At 39.1% G+C, this 18,267-nt stretch overlaps 1 protein-coding gene across 2 annotated transcripts in view; it reads right to left on the bottom strand.

The window, feature by feature from the left end:
* Positions 1–1,570: 1,570 nt before the first annotated feature.
* LOC136858779 (small ribosomal subunit protein RACK1) overlaps positions 1,571–18,267 on the bottom strand; it is a 35,550-nt gene continuing 18,853 nt past the window's right edge. Inside the window, exons 3-7 of one of the 2 annotated variants that reach the window (XM_067138572.2) lie at positions 17,259–17,369; positions 15,999–16,094; positions 15,666–15,776; positions 10,685–10,825; positions 1,571–3,035 (exon numbers count right to left, since the gene is read on the bottom strand). In XM_067138572.2, the coding sequence (XP_066994673.1) occupies positions 2,859–3,035; positions 10,685–10,825; positions 15,666–15,776; positions 15,999–16,094; positions 17,259–17,369 (636 nt within the window). In that variant the 3' untranslated portion in view covers positions 1,571–2,858. Of the gene's footprint in view, positions 3,036–10,684; positions 10,826–15,665; positions 15,777–15,998; positions 16,095–17,258; positions 17,370–18,267 lie in introns of those variants that run through there. The other variant, XR_010858670.2, reaches the window with a different exon arrangement.

Raw genomic sequence — 18,267 nt, 5'->3', positions numbered from 1 at the left:
CAGTCCCAAAATTTCCCTGGTGAAAATGGGAAACTACGGAAAAACATCTTCAGGGCTGCCGACAGTGGGTTTGGACCCGAATACGAGCTGATAGTTGTGACCTGAACTACATGGTCACGTGCTCTGTTATTTGTAGAGAAATTCATATGTAAATAGCCGTGTTATTACTTGTGTTTATTAAAGTGTACTGTAGTCTTATTGTAAATCTCTGCAAGTTAAAGGCAATGTACTTTCCTTTCACAAAATAATTTCCACTGAACGATTACATTGAGTGAAAATCGTTTCTAGCTGTTTCACGTGTGGGGAAAAGCAGGGTTTTTGTGGACACCTAGTCTTCTACAACTTCTGGCAAAGCATTTCAAAGATTCTGATTACAGTAAAAGTACTACAAAGGGAATGTCTTTCCAATGATTTTTGAGGACTACCCCAATCATAAAGAAGTGCAAGTAAATAGAAATGTGTGCAAAAGAGCATATGCAGTAAAATCTGCAGCAATGTAAATATTACGGAAGACTGTCCTGAACTAGTTGAGCAAAACAATAATCAACCACGCATTAAGAGTAGGAACGCAATGCTCCACAATCAACTCAGCAAAAATAAGAAAAAAATGCAGTACACAGGAAAATCGGACACTGCAATGTCAGGAGAAACTATGTTACCGGGTGGGATGGCGGTGTAGCTGTAAGCTTGCATCCGGGAGATAGTGTGTTTGAACCCCACTGTCGGCAGCCCTCCAGGCAAATATGCTGGGGCTGTACCTTAATGAAGGCCATGGCCGCTTCCTTCCTACTCTTTTCTTGTCCCATCGTCGCCATTAAGACCTATCTGTGTCAGTGCGACGTAAAAAAAAAAAACTTAGTTGAAATACTCTATTAAAGCTCAGGAGTGAAGCGGGTCGTGGGGATTTGAAAGCTAATTTCTTACTTGAACAAATTTGAGCTTTCACAAAAAAGCTCAAATACATTCAAACAACAATCAAAATTGGTGTATTGCACTCAAATCACTGTCCGCTTAGTGAGAGATATGAATATTTTAGAACTTAATCCATGAACACTGGAAACGTGAACAGAGAGACCGGTGTCGCATCACTTGCAAAGGGTAGGTTGACAGCTGAAGAAAAGATTCACTCACGATAATGAAATGTTAAGTTACTATGACCCTGTTAAAAGAATATTGATGTGAAGTGCTTTCTGAAACTTGAAAAAATCCTTAAAGTGACGTGAATTTCAGCAAAGAACGAGCCGTATACCGGTATTGTTCAGGCTGAACTGGAGAATAACGGGTAAGTAATGCTAAAGACGTGGAAAGTGTATGAGAGTTGGACGTAATGCAGTCAACAGACAACTAGTGGGCTAAACTGCAATCCTAGTGGCATAAAGCAAACTACCAGTTTGTCTCTTCCCACGTATTGGCTCTCATTTCCAGGCCTTGAGTAATAACATAGGCCAGGATACAAACACATCAGCAGGAAAAAAGTCCTGAAATTTGAAGAAACACAATGGAAGAAGTATTACTGTAGCACATGAAGGAGATTCACAACTTCAAAAACCTACCAACATGAACAATAGTCTTAGATTTTTGGTAGATTTATTAAAAAATAAAATAATATTCTCTAAGCGTAAATATACAGTGTTTAAATAATACTATAAACAAAAAATGTACATACAGGGTTGGTTGAAGTAGAAAGTGTTCAATACGCAAACATTCAATGATATAAAATTAAACAAGTCTATTTACAAAAGAAGGAACACTAAGTCAGTCACAAAATTTTAAATCACCATGTAGTAAAACCTATGTTAACCGAATATCGCTTTAAGCAGTTGTAAAAAGAAATATAAAAGTGTGTTTTCTGAAACAAAATTGTATGACTTGCTCATAACTTATTTTCAGTTACCTATGAGCAAAATTTAAGGGAATAATAAAAGTTCTGGAGAGCAGTTTTTGCTAAGAAGTCTGAGGAATGTGTGCCAAGGCAAAACTGAGAACTTAACACTACGAGGCAAGAGTTTTTCTATTCCTTTGAAACCTACTAACCTACCTTTGCATTTGGTTTGATTCTAAATGGTTAGCATGCTGGCCTGTGGATCAAGGGGTCTCATTAGATTCCTGGCCAGGTCAAAGATTTTAACCTTCACTGGTTAATTCCTCCGGCTGGGGGGTGGATGTTTGTGCCATCTTCAGCAACAGAATTCAACTCTGATAGAGCCACATCATAGATGTACATGTCGCCTACAGGGCGTCAAACTGAACGACTTGCATCAGACCTCTCCAGAGGCCACATGCCAGCATCTGACTTCGGTCCGCTTCAGACAGTCGTCACCAGCAAATGTGTTCCGTTTAAGTGATGGCTACACTGCTGTTACAAAAAGATGTAAACAAAATACAAGAAAATTTCAGACTTTTGCTGAAAAAAAAATTTTTTTAAATGAACATTTCGACTTGGTAATACTGTACTACATGCACTGCATTCATTATTGAACCGATTTTTCAAAATACACACTTTCAGGTAACCCTAACTTAAGAGTCAGTCTCTTAAATTTTAATCCTAAAAATGAGTACTTTTTTAAATGGGGCCAACCCCCTTTATTCCAGTTAACAGAAGTTTTACTGCATTCAATAGGAGTTATATGCTCCACCACTTGATGCCACACTGTCCTCATTACACCCTCTGCAGAATCGCGCACATCCCTGCTTTATAAAATGGTCATGGGAACTTGGAGAAGGTTCTGGGGGGAAATCAAAGTCTTCTTTTTATATCCCACATATAAGAGGCAGTTTATTAAAACATTGTTAAAACACTGGTTTTCACCTTGATTTTCTAAAAATCATAAAAAAAGGTGATGAACCTCTCGTATGTTTTATCGAGCTGATACAGACACCTGCCATACTCTGATGAGGTTATCAGAATAGCCAGCAAACAAGGTCTGTCCGTCGGTAGACCACGCCAAAGATAGGCACTGGGGTGGTTCTGCCTTAGCCGTCTGAGATACAACTTCAGGGCGCAACTCTTCGACCATATCCTTACTTTCCAAATCCTGAAACAAATAAAAACACTAACTTAGGCATGTATCAAGGAAGCACCAACCAATATAAAATACACTACACAGTTACCAATTCAAGTTATTTCCCACAATACACAAATATAACAAAAAAAAATTCCATACTATGAACAGTAATCACAAATTGTGAAATGGAAGTTAATCAAAAACATGTTCTTTTTTTAAACCCTGTGTAAACCTTATTTTAAAACTTGCATGTTTCAAAGACAATTTATTGTTAAAGCTATCCTCCTAATCAATACACAATAGCATAATGCAAATTTAAAATTCACATTTCTCATATCTAAATAATTCAACTGATTGGGTCACCTTCAGTACAATGTTAAAACAGGCACGTGTAATGGTCAAAACGCTTAAATTAAAAGATATGTGACTGTTAAAACATTCTTATAGAGTTCATGTATTCTAGTTGCAGTAACACCTTCCATATACACTAATGAACACTTGTCCAGATGTCTCAGTTAATAGAAATAGGCAGTATTTTATTAACACTCAAAGTTTCATAATTAGGCATAACTGGTCATTAGTGTATATGGAAGATGTTACCGAACTCTACTATGTGAACTCTATAAGAACGTTTGAAGTCACATCATCATCATCATCATCATCATCATCTGCAGTTTCCAGCTGTTGGCTTGGAACATAAGCCTCTCTTGGTCTTCCTCTTGGCTGTTTACCTGTTATCTGCATTTCGTGCATTCTCCTCGGTATCCTTTCCTCTGTCATTCTCTTCATGTGTCCATACCATCTAACTCTAGATGCCTCTATCCTACTCTGTAGTGGCTCTTCTTTTACTATATCTCGAACCTTATTTCCCATCTTGTCACTCCTATCCTGCTTCTCAGAAATTTCATTTCACTTGCCTGTATTCTATTCACGGCTCTCTGCCTCATTATCCTAGTCTCAGCTACATACGTCAGAATAGGTATGCTGTATATCACCCTTTTGTTTCTCTGAGGGATCCTTGCTCCAAACCAGGCTTCTGACACTTTTCAGGAATGCTTCTGCTTGTCTTCCACACGATTATTTCCTTCATTTCTACCACTTTCCTCTATGATACTTCCCAAGTACATGAAACTCTCTACCTTCATAAGCTGTTTCCCTCCAAGCATTATCCCTCTCGTAGGTCTCTCCTTTCTAGTTGTGATCACTACATCGCTCTTTTGGGCATTAAATTTCATTCCATATTGTTCCACATCATCTACCCAAGCATCTAACAGTTCCTGGATATCCTCTTCCTTTTCTCCTTGCCACTTTTGTCATTATCTCGTCCACTGTTACTATGAAGAGCAAAGGTGACAGAGCACTTCACATCACAAGATCCTTACCCCATTCATAATGACGCTCTTGTACAATAGCTGCCTTACTGCAAATATAAGGTCTACCGTGGACCTTCCTGATCTGAAAGCATACTGCTCTTCTCTTTTCTTCCACCCTCTTTCTGATTCTATTCTCCAGAATCTTCTCAAACACCTTTGCACAGTGGCATATCAATGTGACTCCCCTATAGTTCTTAAACTCTTTTCTATTCCCCTTCTTGAAAATGGGTATGATTACCCCCTTCTTCCAATCTTCAGGGGGCTTCCTTTCCTTCCATACTACTTTCAACAGCCGATAAAGCCACTGTTTCCCTGCTGTTATCACCATCTCAATACTCCACTTCTTCCCATGTTAAGTCTTTATTCTTCCATATTTCTTACTTCCTCCCTGCTTCTACTTTCCTCCTCTGTGCATCCTTCTGGGTTTAGTAAATCTTCAAAATACTCCTCCTACATTCCGTTTCCTGCACTTCATTTCCATTTTTGTCTATTATAACATCTTCCCTCTTGCCTTTCTTCTTACTCTTGACCATTGAATACAGCACTTTTTTTTAATTTCCTTTCTATCCTCTTCCATCATGTTTGTTCACTTTTCCATCCATTTTTTCTTCTCGATTACAACCTTTTTAGCTTCTTCCTTTTTCGTCTTATATTCTTGTCTTGCCTCCGTTGTTCTCTGTTGAAACCACACTCTGAAAGCTTTATTCTCCTCCCTAACCGCCGCTTTGACTGTTGTTCCACCATGGGATTTCCTTGCATCTTTTCCTGGCACTAGTTCTCCCACAAACTTCCTCTGCTGTTTTTACTAGTGTCCTCTTGAACCTCTCCCATTCCTCCTCTCCTGTTTTTTGTATCTGTTGGTGCGTTCAATGTTACTTTTTCCTCGTATTCTTCCTAGGTTTCTTTTCCATTCAGTTTCCATATTTTGATAAGCCTTTCTTGCTTTTCTGTTTTCTTCCTTTCCGTCAGTTCTCAGTTTCATCACCAGTAGTCTGAGGTCACTACCTAGGGTCTCTGATGGTATTACCCTGACATCTATATCATTCCTCTTCATTTCCCAGTCGTAGATCATGTAATCTACAATGGATTTCCTAGACCAGTCACTGCTATTCTACATTATCTTATGGCTTTCTTTTTGAACCACGACTTCTCAATTATCACCCCATTTCTTTTGCACAAATCCAGTAGTCTTTCTCCTGCCTTATTCCTACAATATAAGTCCGTTATAGCGAGAATCCATAAAAGCGAAAATTTCACTCGCTATAACGGATTGTCGTTACATCCGATTTTTAAATAAAAGTCGGAAAACCCTTCATGCACTTTAAAATCGGTATGAAACGGCAATCAGTTTGTTCAAAACTTGCGTTTCCGCAGATGATGTTCACACTATGGCTTACTTGTTTGTTATTTTTTTGTAATCTGATACGTGAAAGTGTATGTTTAATTACATTCTGAAAAAATATAGTACCGTATTTCTCCGAATCCAAGATGAACCCAACTTTTTCCTTCAAAAAATTTTTAACAGGCTCAAAAAGAAGTTTGTAAAATCATATGAATGCCTTGTTGTACAGTAGGCATACGCATTTTTAGACTACTTTTAGACGCCAAACATAGACTTTCATCACGCCACATTTCCTTTTTTTTGCGGCTGCACAATTATTCTTTATTTCCGCGGGTTTAAGGACAATTAACTTAACATTGGCATCACAATACCGAAGACAACTCTTTGAAAATTTTTCGGCAATACCTATTCCATGTGGTCTCTACGACAACGATCCATCAGGAAATTATTCTTGCTGTCTATAAAACTGTCACTTTTACGCAGCATCATATACAACCGGCTACCACCACACGCACGTCTCGCATGTCGGGTTCGGCCAAATTCAGCGGTTAGCGATGTATAGGCCTAATCGCGAATGTTGAAAGTCAACGAATGAGTTTATTGCGCCATTCCGCCCTTGCGTTTTTCGTGCACATATCTCACAATTTCATCTTCGGCTTCTTTAAAGCGTCCTTGTTGCAGACCACTGAATTAATTTTTTGTACAGTACGCATTTTTTAGCTCTTTGTCTTCACGCTAACGCCGAATGTTGGCTTTAGTTAGGCCTATGCCGTATTTTCTTGCGGCTGCACAATTATTCTACATTTCTGAGTGTTTAATAAACATTAACTTAAAATTGGCATCATAATATAGACTAGAACCCGTTGCGCCAGTAGAGAAATTATACCTTTCTTGCTATAAATTTTCATAATAGCCATTCCGTAATTTAACCAGACGCGACAAAATATAAACTAACCTCTGAAATAAATTAAGCACTCTGCCATATCTTGAAGTGTATCCCATTCTTACTTAATTGCATTATTTAACCTCAAAATTAAGCGGTTGTTTAGTCAGTCTTAATTCTTAACGAGTTAAGAACCGTTATCAGACAAGTTATTTACGCATTTATTACGAAAACTTTTTCTCTTTCATTTAGAATTTTCTTTACGGAACAACTGTCGACGGATATTACTAATCGATAGAGTTCGTGGTTTATAGCATTTAAAAATCAGTGATTTAGCGTTTTGATTTTCAAATTTAGCGTTTTGTAGCATCTAAACTTCTCTAGTTTAGCATTTTGTAGCAAATTGGTTAAAAATAGGCATAATTTGCTAAATTGCACACACAACAGTTGGGAGTAAAATCATACTGTTTAATCACACATTGCTCGTCATGCAGTTTTGAATTCACTATGGAAAATAAGACAAACATCAACATAAGACTGCAAGAAGTATTAACAAACACACAGGAATATGCTTATTTTCAAATTTACAAACACAATTTCAAAGTGAAAAATACTATTCTGAACGTATTTATTTATCACAGTACAACACACCTACAAGGAAGAGGAATTTCAATGATGATTTAAGTACAACATGCCAATTATTTAAAAGGTGTCCTCCTTCATTTGAGACCGCCTATCAGTTACAATTATGTTGTACTTGCTAAAAAAAAAACCTCTACATCGACACTGTTCGTAGAGGCCCAAATGCACAGAAGTGCTGCCAAGGCAAAGGAAAGCCTGCAAAACATTTTTTCCTTCAAGTTTTTGATTGCAGAGTCGGCACATCAATATAGGCCACCTGTGTCCTTACATAAAAATGTCCCGATTTGTGACTTTCGGCATGCTGTTTGATCGTCACTTCGCTTCTACCCATGGCTAACAGACAATAAAATAAATCGCTACCGTACTTTTAAACAGAACTACTACTCAACACCAATGTCAAGAATAACCGACTAAGATCAAGGGTCAACACACAAAGAGAATGAACGTGGTGCTTGAAAGTGTATTTGCTGTTTGATTGACTGGTCTTTGTAGTGCTCTTTAGCCAGTGAAAGAAATTCCACATATTGAAGGATTTAACCCTTTGGCCTGCCATTACTTGTAAAAGGAAATATTCCCTTACATACTATTTATTTTTTGTCACTTTAAGATAAATTTGATTAATCACATAGGCTACATAAGAATACACAAAGCAAAGTGAGCATTTAGCTCGTCTATTGTAACAGGAAGCCAATGTTTTTGTTCGTATTACTGGTTTCAAGGGAAGCAGATAAATTAGCAAGAAATGTAGAGGCAAAGGTATTGGTTTCCTTAGTAACGTGATCCCAGAACTGTGGGGTTAGAAATTCATTTCCCAAGTCCATTTCTTTCGGATTATTACCCAACCCCCTCCTCACTACAGAGTGAATTTCAAAAACTGGTTTACACGTTACAGAAAGAGGGTTATTGTCAACAAGATCATAATTCCAAGTATCATTTTACTAGACTTCTCAACGGGCTAGTTGGCTGTGCGGTTAGGAGCGCGCAGCTGTGAGCTCGCATCCAGGAGATAGTGGGTTCGAACCCCACTGTCGGCAGCCTGGAAGACGATTTTCCGTGGTTTCCCATTTTCACACCAGGCAAGTGCTGGGACTGTATCGTAATTAAGGCCACGGCCGCTTCTTTCCCATTCCTAGCCCTTTAATGTCCCATCGTCGCCGTAAGACCTATCTGTGTCGGTGCGACGTAAAGCAAAAAAAAAACTAGACTTCTCACTCGCTCTTGTTGAATTCTGGTTTTGTCACGTAGTTTCAATTGGCACTATCATCTCGGAACTGAAATCTGAATCACTTTCATCACTGTCATTTGAAGAAGTATTTTCATTCTCCAGAGAATATTTTCCACTTTCAACATCAGTATTTTCAAGCCAGTTACGAATAAACAAACTCATCCATGCAGCGCTTGGATGCCGCCATGATTGTTTACGAGCGGCAAAATGAGGTGCTTTTTATTTTCCATATTTCAGCTCAGAGTTACTATTTACACAGAGAAAATAGCTTCAGGTATCATCTGACATCAATCGGTTAGGCTGCAAAACAAAGAGAATAAATCTCTCCGACCAGCTAACTGCGATAATGAACTTATAAATGTTCCGTGCAGCAGGACGGAATGTCCGTCAAAGCATGTTACCGCTTACGATCGCAATGGGCGCCGTAATAATTATTTCTCCTGAAATAAATAATATTTATATCTTATTTTAAAGAAAAATGCATAGTTTTTAAAAATATATGTTTATTTCGTATAAAACTGAGAGTTTCGCATCTATTTCGCATAAATTGTATAATTTCGCATTTTGAACCAATTTCGCATTTTATCGCGAATTCGAAATCGCTAAAAACCACCCGTACGGGTCATATAAGATGAAGGCACATACACTGACAAAGTTTCGGCATATTTCGCATTTATCGCAAATGCTAAAAATCACAAACTCTACTAATCGACGACATCGCCTTCGAATGCCGACAAGAGAAATCGCTAGTGCAAATAGCGAGGAAACTATGCCGAAGGCAATCGATCGCATGCAATATCGTTGTTGGGGTGCATAAATATCGGCAACGGAAAGAATCGCGCGCGCTTAATCGCTCGTAATAACGGATGCGCCAGTGATACGGTTCTCGCTGTAACCGACGGACAATACACAGTTTAATATACAAATTTTGAAGGGACAGAAAAAGGTCGTCGCTATAACGGAGTTCTCGTTATATGCCATACTCGCTATGGCGGACTTCTACTGTGTTTCCCCATCCTTCCGCTCCAAGCACGTTCTCATAACCCTTCCTTTCCATGCCTACATGGGCATTGAAGTCCCCCATTACCACGTTATTTTGTCCATTCAATTGTCTCTCCAATTCTTCTTCAAAGTCATCTTTATCTTGTTGCATGCATCCTGCTTGTGGAGCATACACTTGTACAATTTCCCAGGTTTTCTTTTGACTGTTATTTTGACTTTTATCAACTTGTCACATACCTTTTACTTCCTCTTTCAATCCATTTCTTACTACCACTCCTACTCCATTTTGCTTTCCCCTCATTTCCTATCCAGTACAACCAAAAACCATTCTGCAGCTCTCTCCTACCCTCACCCCTCCACTTAGTCTCTGCCAGCCCTAGTACATCCAGTTTTCGTCTTTTCATCATGTCTACAACCTCTTCTACTTTTCTAGTCAATGTTTGCATATTCAGTGTGCCAATTTATAATCCTGCTCCTAGCCAGGGTCGGCGTCTGTTACATCTGTCCGGCGTATCTTTCCTCGTTTCCTTGAAAGCGAGGAAATATCCATCACCGGCTTGCTAGGCCTGTCAGGGTCGGCGTCTGTTACATCTGTCTGGCTTATCTTTCCTCGTTTCCTTGAAAGCGAGTTAATATCCATCACCGGCTTGCTAGGCCTGTCATGAAGTCACATATCTTGTTACACATGCCAATTTTAACACTACTGAAGATGACACAATCAGGGTTAAAATGTGTTTAGATATGACAAGTGTGAATTTTAAATTTGCATTATGCTATTGTATATTGATTAGGATAGTTTTAACAATAAATTGTTATAGTGATCAGCTGTCAATATGGAAATATGAAATTTATATCTTGTAGAGTTGCATGTTTCTATGTTAAACTAAACCACCTGCACCTCCCCACAACAAGAGTATCAACTTGTAACTCTGGTTCAACACAACCAATATTTTATAGAATACCTACTAAACTGGAAGATAACAAAATGAATCAGTCCCATATCCGCAAACACTCATGACTTCTCATGATAAAACAAAGGAATCATCATTTCATTTTGCACATCTAAAATGTTCAATAATGCACTGAGTGTGATGGTACTGCCGTTAAAAGAAAAGAAGATACTCTACAAAAGAAGTATCATAGTAAAAAAAATGGTCCAAATGCCTGGTAAAGATCAGTTGAACACTCCTAACTATAGCTTAAATTACTTACCCAAATCTTGATGGAAGGCCCAAATGCAGCACACAGCCAATACCGGTTGGGAGAGAAGCACAAGGCAGTGATGATGTCATTGTGGTCAAGGGTATGCAGATGCTTGCCATCGTTAAGATCCCACAGCATGGCTTTACAATCCTGGGAACAATTTCCTTACATCACTACAAGAAATTACAAAACAAAATACATAAGACGTGCACTAAGCAAAATAATCAGTCCCATATCCGCAAAACACTCACAGTTTCTCATGGGTTTTATGAAGAAATCATCATTTCATATTAACTTCCATCAGTCAGGAAAGAAAAGGAATGTTGCTTAAATCTATTATTCTTAGTACCTTGAGTTTTTGATATACAGTGAAACCTTGGTGCATTCCTCATTAACCCTGCTGTTCGGTTAGGGTCAATAGTAAAACCTCATTAATTCGAAGTCATTGGGACTCTAAAAATCGGACTTTGAATTATATGATTGTGAATTAACCGCCAATTCGTAATTAAGAAGTGCCAACCCTTGCCGGATTACAAAATATTCGAAGACCCATTACTGATTCACAGATTAAACCTTTCAAATGCCATGGAAGAAGAGTCCAAGAAAGTCCATTTAGAGTATTCAAATAATGCACTTGGACAACTCACCGACAAAGCAGATCTCGCAACGAATGAAAGAAAAGAAAAAGCACAGTTCAAAGACTAGGAGAAACCTATGCTGGCTCCCATGTGCAAGTGCTTTATTCATTGGATAACCTGTTGGATAACTGTACTGTATGCATTTTAGATGCCCTGTACTTGCACAGAAAGTATCTGATGCCCTTAAATCTTCGTGGCTAATTGAACTTTCTTATGACAAGGGGAGAAAATCTCCCGCTTCCTTCTGCATAACACAATACAGTCGCTCTATCCTTGTACGATTTCCCACCATGGCACTTCTCTCGTACTTCAGAAATGTAAACAGTTGTGCCGTCACAAAGTATTCTAAGACCCATTAACGCATTCATTCACCTTGATTCAGTTTAAACCTTTCAAATGACATGGAAAAAAAAAATTCTGAAATATATCAAACAAGGTGCTTTTACAAGGTTCAAAGAATGCACATGGATAAATCACTGATAAACATAACCTCACGCAACGATAGAAAAAAATCACAAGATACAAAGACGAGGATAAACTATGCTGGTTCCCATGAGCAAATGCATTATTTTTTTGGATTACTCTACCGTTTGAATTTTTTTAGATGCGTTGTACTTTCACAGAAAGTCCCCGACGTCCTTAAAACATAGTGGCTTACCGAACTTTCCTATGACGAGGGGAGGAATTCTCTCGCTACCGTGTGCATCGCAACACAGTACAATGACCCCCACCCCCTTGTACGATGTCCCGGCAGGCACTTTCTCCTAAGACCGGTTGGGCTTGTTATTAAAAGAAAGCAATGCACTTTCATCGGCAATGACAATATTGTTCGGTGCCTACAAATTTATTATATTTGCCACGGTTTTTCGTCAACTGTCGGCATCGCCAGTGTTCGTGGATTCTGTTTTCCCGCACACTGCATGTTGCGTGATATTACGGCGTTCCTTAAAAGGTCGAACACAAAAGAATTCCGATTTCATTCAACTTAGCAATCATGAAGCGCACTGTAGACCCACCGAAGTGAGTGTGCGGAAAGCTACCCCTCCACGTTCCGGAACGCACGTTCTATTATGACGCAGAGCGGATAAATTTCGAGTTGAAATTACTCTGTAACATACTATTGTTTTAAAATGTAAAGGCAGTTTCGAATTAGAAATCAATTTCGGTAATGGAGCCGACATTGTACTTCGAATTATGAATTATCCGTATTTCGAATTAAACAATTGAAATAACATGCAAAACTGTATCTCCTGTTTCCGGGAACGAGAGCTGCTTCGAATTAGGCGGGATTTTGAATTAACCGATTTCGAATTATCGAGGTTCTCCTGTATATGACTCAAAATGAATACACAGTGGAACCTTGGATTGAGAGCATAATTCATTCTGGCAACATGCTTGTAATTCAAAGCGCTCATATATCAAAGCAAATTTTCCCCAAGAAACAACTGAAACACAGATGATTCGTCCACAACAAAAATATTTATTCGCATAACATTTCTAAAACAAAATACAACGTAAAACAAATGAAACTGCACTTTACCGAACAACAGAATCGTTGGTGCGAGGGAGACTAGAGACAACATGAGAAGAGTTACTGTGTAGCACGAATTTCACTAACGGAATCACTGCTACATGTTGGCTCACTGGAATTATGTGCAACTTTAACGAGGAAACTGTCCAATGACTGTTGCTTTTGCCACTTTTCATGGATTTCCCGAAAATGTGACATTGCATTGAACAGAGTCATCGCCCGCACTGCTACAGCCTTATTCGGGTGGTGTTCTTCCACAAAATCTTGTACTATTTCCGGCATATTGCCCTTCTCCCGAATCTCAATGTAAGCAAGAGATTTCATTGATTTTTCCTCACCCGGACGAGATCTCCACAACCTCCTGTTCGTGATGCAGGTCCATCAGTTCACTTGTGGTCAGTTTCTGGCTTTTCTTCCACCAGCTCTTGAATGCCCATGTCATTCAACTCCAGCCCCAGGGTCTTCCCTAAGGACACAATTTCATCGACAATCAGTGGCTGATTGTCACCAATTCCTTCAAAGTCATGTCCAAGAATAGTCAGGTCACAGCTTTCCCCAAGCGGAAGTGAAAATTCTCTTTGTGACCCCATCCCAGCTTTATCGATGATCTTCAGGCAGTTCACAATGTGGAAGCGATTTCTCCAAAACTCTCGGAGGTTCGTTCCTTCGGTCACTTCAAAGCATTGTTGAAATAGTGCTTTGGTGTCTAGCTTCTTGAAATTAAAAATGACTTGCTGATCCTCAGGCTGGAGTAGTGTTGGGAGGAAGAAACTTAACCTTAATAAACTATTTCCTCCAGTAAGTCCTCAAGGCCTGAAGGATGAGCAGGAGCATTGTTCATAACCAGCAAGACTTCAAGTGGCATTATTTTCTGAAAGGTATTTCTTCACTACACAACCAAAAACCTTGTTCACCCATTCAACAAAGAAAATACGAGTGACCCAAGCCTTAGTGCTGGACCTCCACATAACATTTAACTGGGTCTTCTGCACCTTGCATTTCTTGAAGGCTCATGGATTCTCGGAATAATACACCAGCAGGGGCTTTACTTTTAAATCCCCGCTTGCATTAGCACAACAGGGTTAAACTGTCCTTCATGGGCTTGTGACCAGACACTGAATTCTCTAATTGTCATATAGTACACGTACGTGAACAGAAACAAAGCTTCCAAGGCCAGCAGGGGATGGTTTGATAACAAGTGGCATGCATAGTGTTGTGAGGCATGGGGAGGCTTCCAGTTTGGATACCAAGGCAGCCGAGGCATTCGCTGCTGAGTTCCAGAAGGTAATTTTTAGTGTGTTACCTGCCACAGCTAGTTTTTAACCGCAATGAAATAGGATTTTTTTTTGGAAGATGCGAAGAGGACCTAAATTACAGCAGTAGAGAACAAATCGTCTCCCTGTTAGTTTTAAATGGGATATTCAATAGTACGTTTTCCCACTTAACCAAATTGCATCATTTGACGACCCTAGCTCGCAGAAGTTATTTGTGGCATATGAATCTAATAACGAGCTCAGCTCGCAGTGATGCACTGCTGTATATCATTACATGTAGTTCAGTTACTAACTCACAGATGCCACTTGTATGTATTCTGAGCTGAAGTTTAGACATGTGGCTTTGGTTATCACACACTTCTGGAACAAGAGATAAAAAATCTTTGCTCAACATATTTCACTCACGTCAGTTGCAATCATGGCGTCAAGCAGATGTGTTGGTGTTGATGAAGATGGAATAGCTAATAGTGTTTTAGAGTGATTATGAAGACAGTGATGTTTGTGACGACAAAATAGACCCCAAAGGTCTTAGTTTGAGTGATGCGTGTAATAGTGCTGATGACACGGAAAGTGATACAAATGACGGTGGGCCAAGTCTTTCGAAACAAGTTCGTACCTCGGCGCAGACTAACTTTAATGACTGGAACTGGACAAAAAGTGACAATATCCCTATTGTACATACGTTTAGTGAATACAGCGGGGTTAGTGATAACTTCTTGAAAAAGTTGCTGTGCAGACGACTGCCATAGTGCAGGATTTAAATGTGTTTTCTCAGTGAACTGCTACGGTATTTAAATAGGATGCGAATGGATTAACACTATTTTTTCATCGCCCCTGCAGAAACGTACTAACAAGGTTTCACAGTAGTTGAAAGTGACCAAGGGCTGTATTTCTACTGCCAACCACAAGGTTCGTGCCGTCTTCCTACTCCCTGACCAAGTTTCGTATCTTCTTTGATAGAGCTCGCATAATGTCCAAGTACAGGGCAGCAATTTTCGGTAGAAGTATAGTAGACTTAAGAGAACAGCCAATTTTGAAAGTTGCCCAATGTTTTTGTCACCAGCCGGTCCTAACCAAGCCATGGGATACATGATGCTTTGCTGCTCTAACCTGAGGGCCTATGCCCCTAAACAGACCAAACCCATCCAGCGCCCAAAGGTCTTGTTACTAGTAACATTCGCAACCCTGCTGAATGTAATTTGAAGTCGTCGAGGCCACACCGGGTTGGATCACTGACCTAACTTTCACCAATCGCAAAAGGAGAATGGGAAAAGTGGGTCATTAAATGTTCAGCTGTGAACACAAGAATGGCTTATATATGAACATTTTAACATAATTACCACTGCCTTATATTACTGTGTATTGGACAAATAAGTAATGAAGAGAAATGTAATGATTTTCTTATGGTACAAAATTTGATGCTGACGATTTCAGACAAGAGTCTGATTAGAAATCAAGTCGAGTTTTAACACTTGGGGAAACCGTTACACTACAAAATGGCAGCTATATTTTTACAGAATCTAAAACATTTTTCAGGGATATCTTACCTTGCCACCTGATGCACACAGAGATCCATCAGGAGATACTGTAACTGTATTCAGATATCCAGTGTGGCCAATATGGTTGATTTTCAACCGACAATTTGCCAAATTCCACACCTGCAAAATTTATGTAATATTAAATTCAGGAATATTCATAATTCAAGTTGAACCCCTAATGGATACAAAATCTGGAGTATGCATGCATATTCTGAGTAACACTGCAGTCAACACATTTACACACTCCATTGTAGTGAACATCGTATTACAAGCGGAAACAAGCCCATACTAACATGAATTTACAATATAAGATAGGCTAAACAAAGTGAAAACAAAACTCACCTTAACCATTTTATCCCAACCAGCTGAAACAATGATGGGATTGGAATGGTTTGGAGAGAAACGCACGCATGACACCCAGTCACTGTGACCATCATCCTAAAAAGGAAAAAGTAGCATAGATATAGTTTCAAAATGTATGTTAATGAATTTCCCTAAGGGTTTTCCAGTGTCCTTGACAAATTGTTCCAAGAAACAATATTTTCCAAGCCGATCTTGCTGCAAAAGTTTCAGAAAGGAATGGGAAATACTGCAAATATTGAAAGATCTTATGTTAAATAGCATTTTAATATAATTCACTGGATCTAAATTTGAATGTAATAAGCAGCGTGTCGCTAGGCATTTTCAGTAACTTGATAAACCAATTTAAAGAATGAATGAATTACAAGCAAAATGACATAAAATTTGTAATGTAGGACAGATTACAAATTAAATGTTTCCATTCGAGAATAGCTGCCGCTTTATAGGAATCTTGAAAAAATATTAAATCTGTGTATCACACCACACAGTCTTAATGAAATTTCATGCTTATATCTGCGTTATGTTCAATCCTCAGCCCTAAGACTGGTTGGATCCTCCACAGCTCTGCCATCAGCTGTTATAGATGGCCTAGGCATCAATGAAGAGGCGTACTAGGGAAATGAAGCGAGGTAGTTTCCCGATGCTTTCCTCGCCGATCCAGAAATTGCTGTTACTTATCAGTTTGCCAAGCCCTTTGAAATGCATGCCCTATGGGCAATATTTTCCAACTCCATTCATAGCAGGGAATGGCTGCATAAGGAATGACATTACTAGCATTGCTCATACCTCAGTCACTTTCATATTGTCAAAGCCAAGGATAAGACAGAGACAGATCAATGAAAGTAACAAAATTGCTCTAGCTTATACCAGAAGACATAGTGCACTGTAAACACATCCTGCCAATTATAACTGTCTTAAATAGATCATAATAGTTTTAAGCTAAAACAAGGGTAAATTTGGGTGACCATTAGTCAACATTATTTTAGAACAATTTTCGTAAGATGTAGTGCCCATCTCTTACAAAGTTCTTTGCTTTAGTTTTGTCAATTGAAAAATGACAATATGCAAGACTTGAAACGACATAGGCACAGCCATAATTTGTTAGTTACTTACACTGTTGGTCCAGGGCTACCACAATTCAGTGATTACTACTGGTCAAGGCCCCATGCTTTTTATTGAGCCACATGAATATTGGTCAACGTGCTCGGGAAACAAATTAGTGTGTTAGAAAAATGATCTTACCTGAATAGTATATTTACACTCGGCAAGTGTGTTCCACAATTTGATGGTCTTATCCCTGCTGCCAGAGACAATCTGTCTGTTGTCCACTGAGAAAGCCACACTCAGAACGTCCTGTAAAAACAGAGACTCAAAATAAGTATCTCGTACAATATTTTGAGTGTCAACATAGAACTAGTAATACCTGCATATTTCAAGCACATTTTGAAAAGGGCAATGAAAGAAGACTGCGCTGTTCGTACTGCATTTCTCAGAGCCCAAGACTGTTTTTCTCCCTCGGAATTTCATATGAAAAATCACAAGTCGTCTTGCATTCGCGATGTAACAGTAATGAACACCACTGGCAGTTACCACGGTAACCATGCTGCTTCCCTTCAACACACCCCCACCGCCGCGCATAAAACTACCTTCAACATCCGCGTCTTCATTATACTGCTAGCCGTGGCAATTGACTGTACAATGCCTCTGTGTAACATCACTGGTTCTCGGAAAATAGCGAAGAGACAATGACTTTCTACTAGTCTCTACAAGAACATTTCTCAAATCAACAGAATGGCATCACAAAACATCAGGCACTCTCTCCTGAGCTCATTGCAAGGTCGACCACAATGTACCGTACTTCCGAGCTGCAGCTACACAGGAAATGTCATTCGAATTGGAATAGCAAGGATGCGACCCTTAAAATTCTTAGAAAGGCCACAGTTACTCATTGACAGAGTTAAAACGTGTTTAGTGTACGTGACGCTAAGTAAAAATAACCTCTGTATAGACAGAAAAAATATTTTCGCAATGGATCATCGTACTGTAGACACATGGTACAGATATTGCAGGCGAACGTTTTCAACAGGTTCTCATTGATATTATGATGCCAGTTTAAAATTAATGGTTATTAACCTTTATAGGACCAGCTGACGATATATCATCGACAATCCTTGTGAGAAAGACCAGCTGGCGATATTTCATCAGTGGAATAAAAGGATTTCTGTAGGCCAAATATATTAACACATGAATA

The sequence above is a fragment of the Anabrus simplex genome, chromosome 1 (assembly GCF_040414725.1).
Source record: "Anabrus simplex isolate iqAnaSimp1 chromosome 1, ASM4041472v1, whole genome shotgun sequence".
Classification (NCBI taxonomy): Eukaryota; Metazoa; Arthropoda; class Insecta; order Orthoptera; family Tettigoniidae; genus Anabrus; species Anabrus simplex.
Note: the sequence above shows the minus strand (reverse complement) of the source record. Positions and strands in the feature narration are given on the sequence as shown.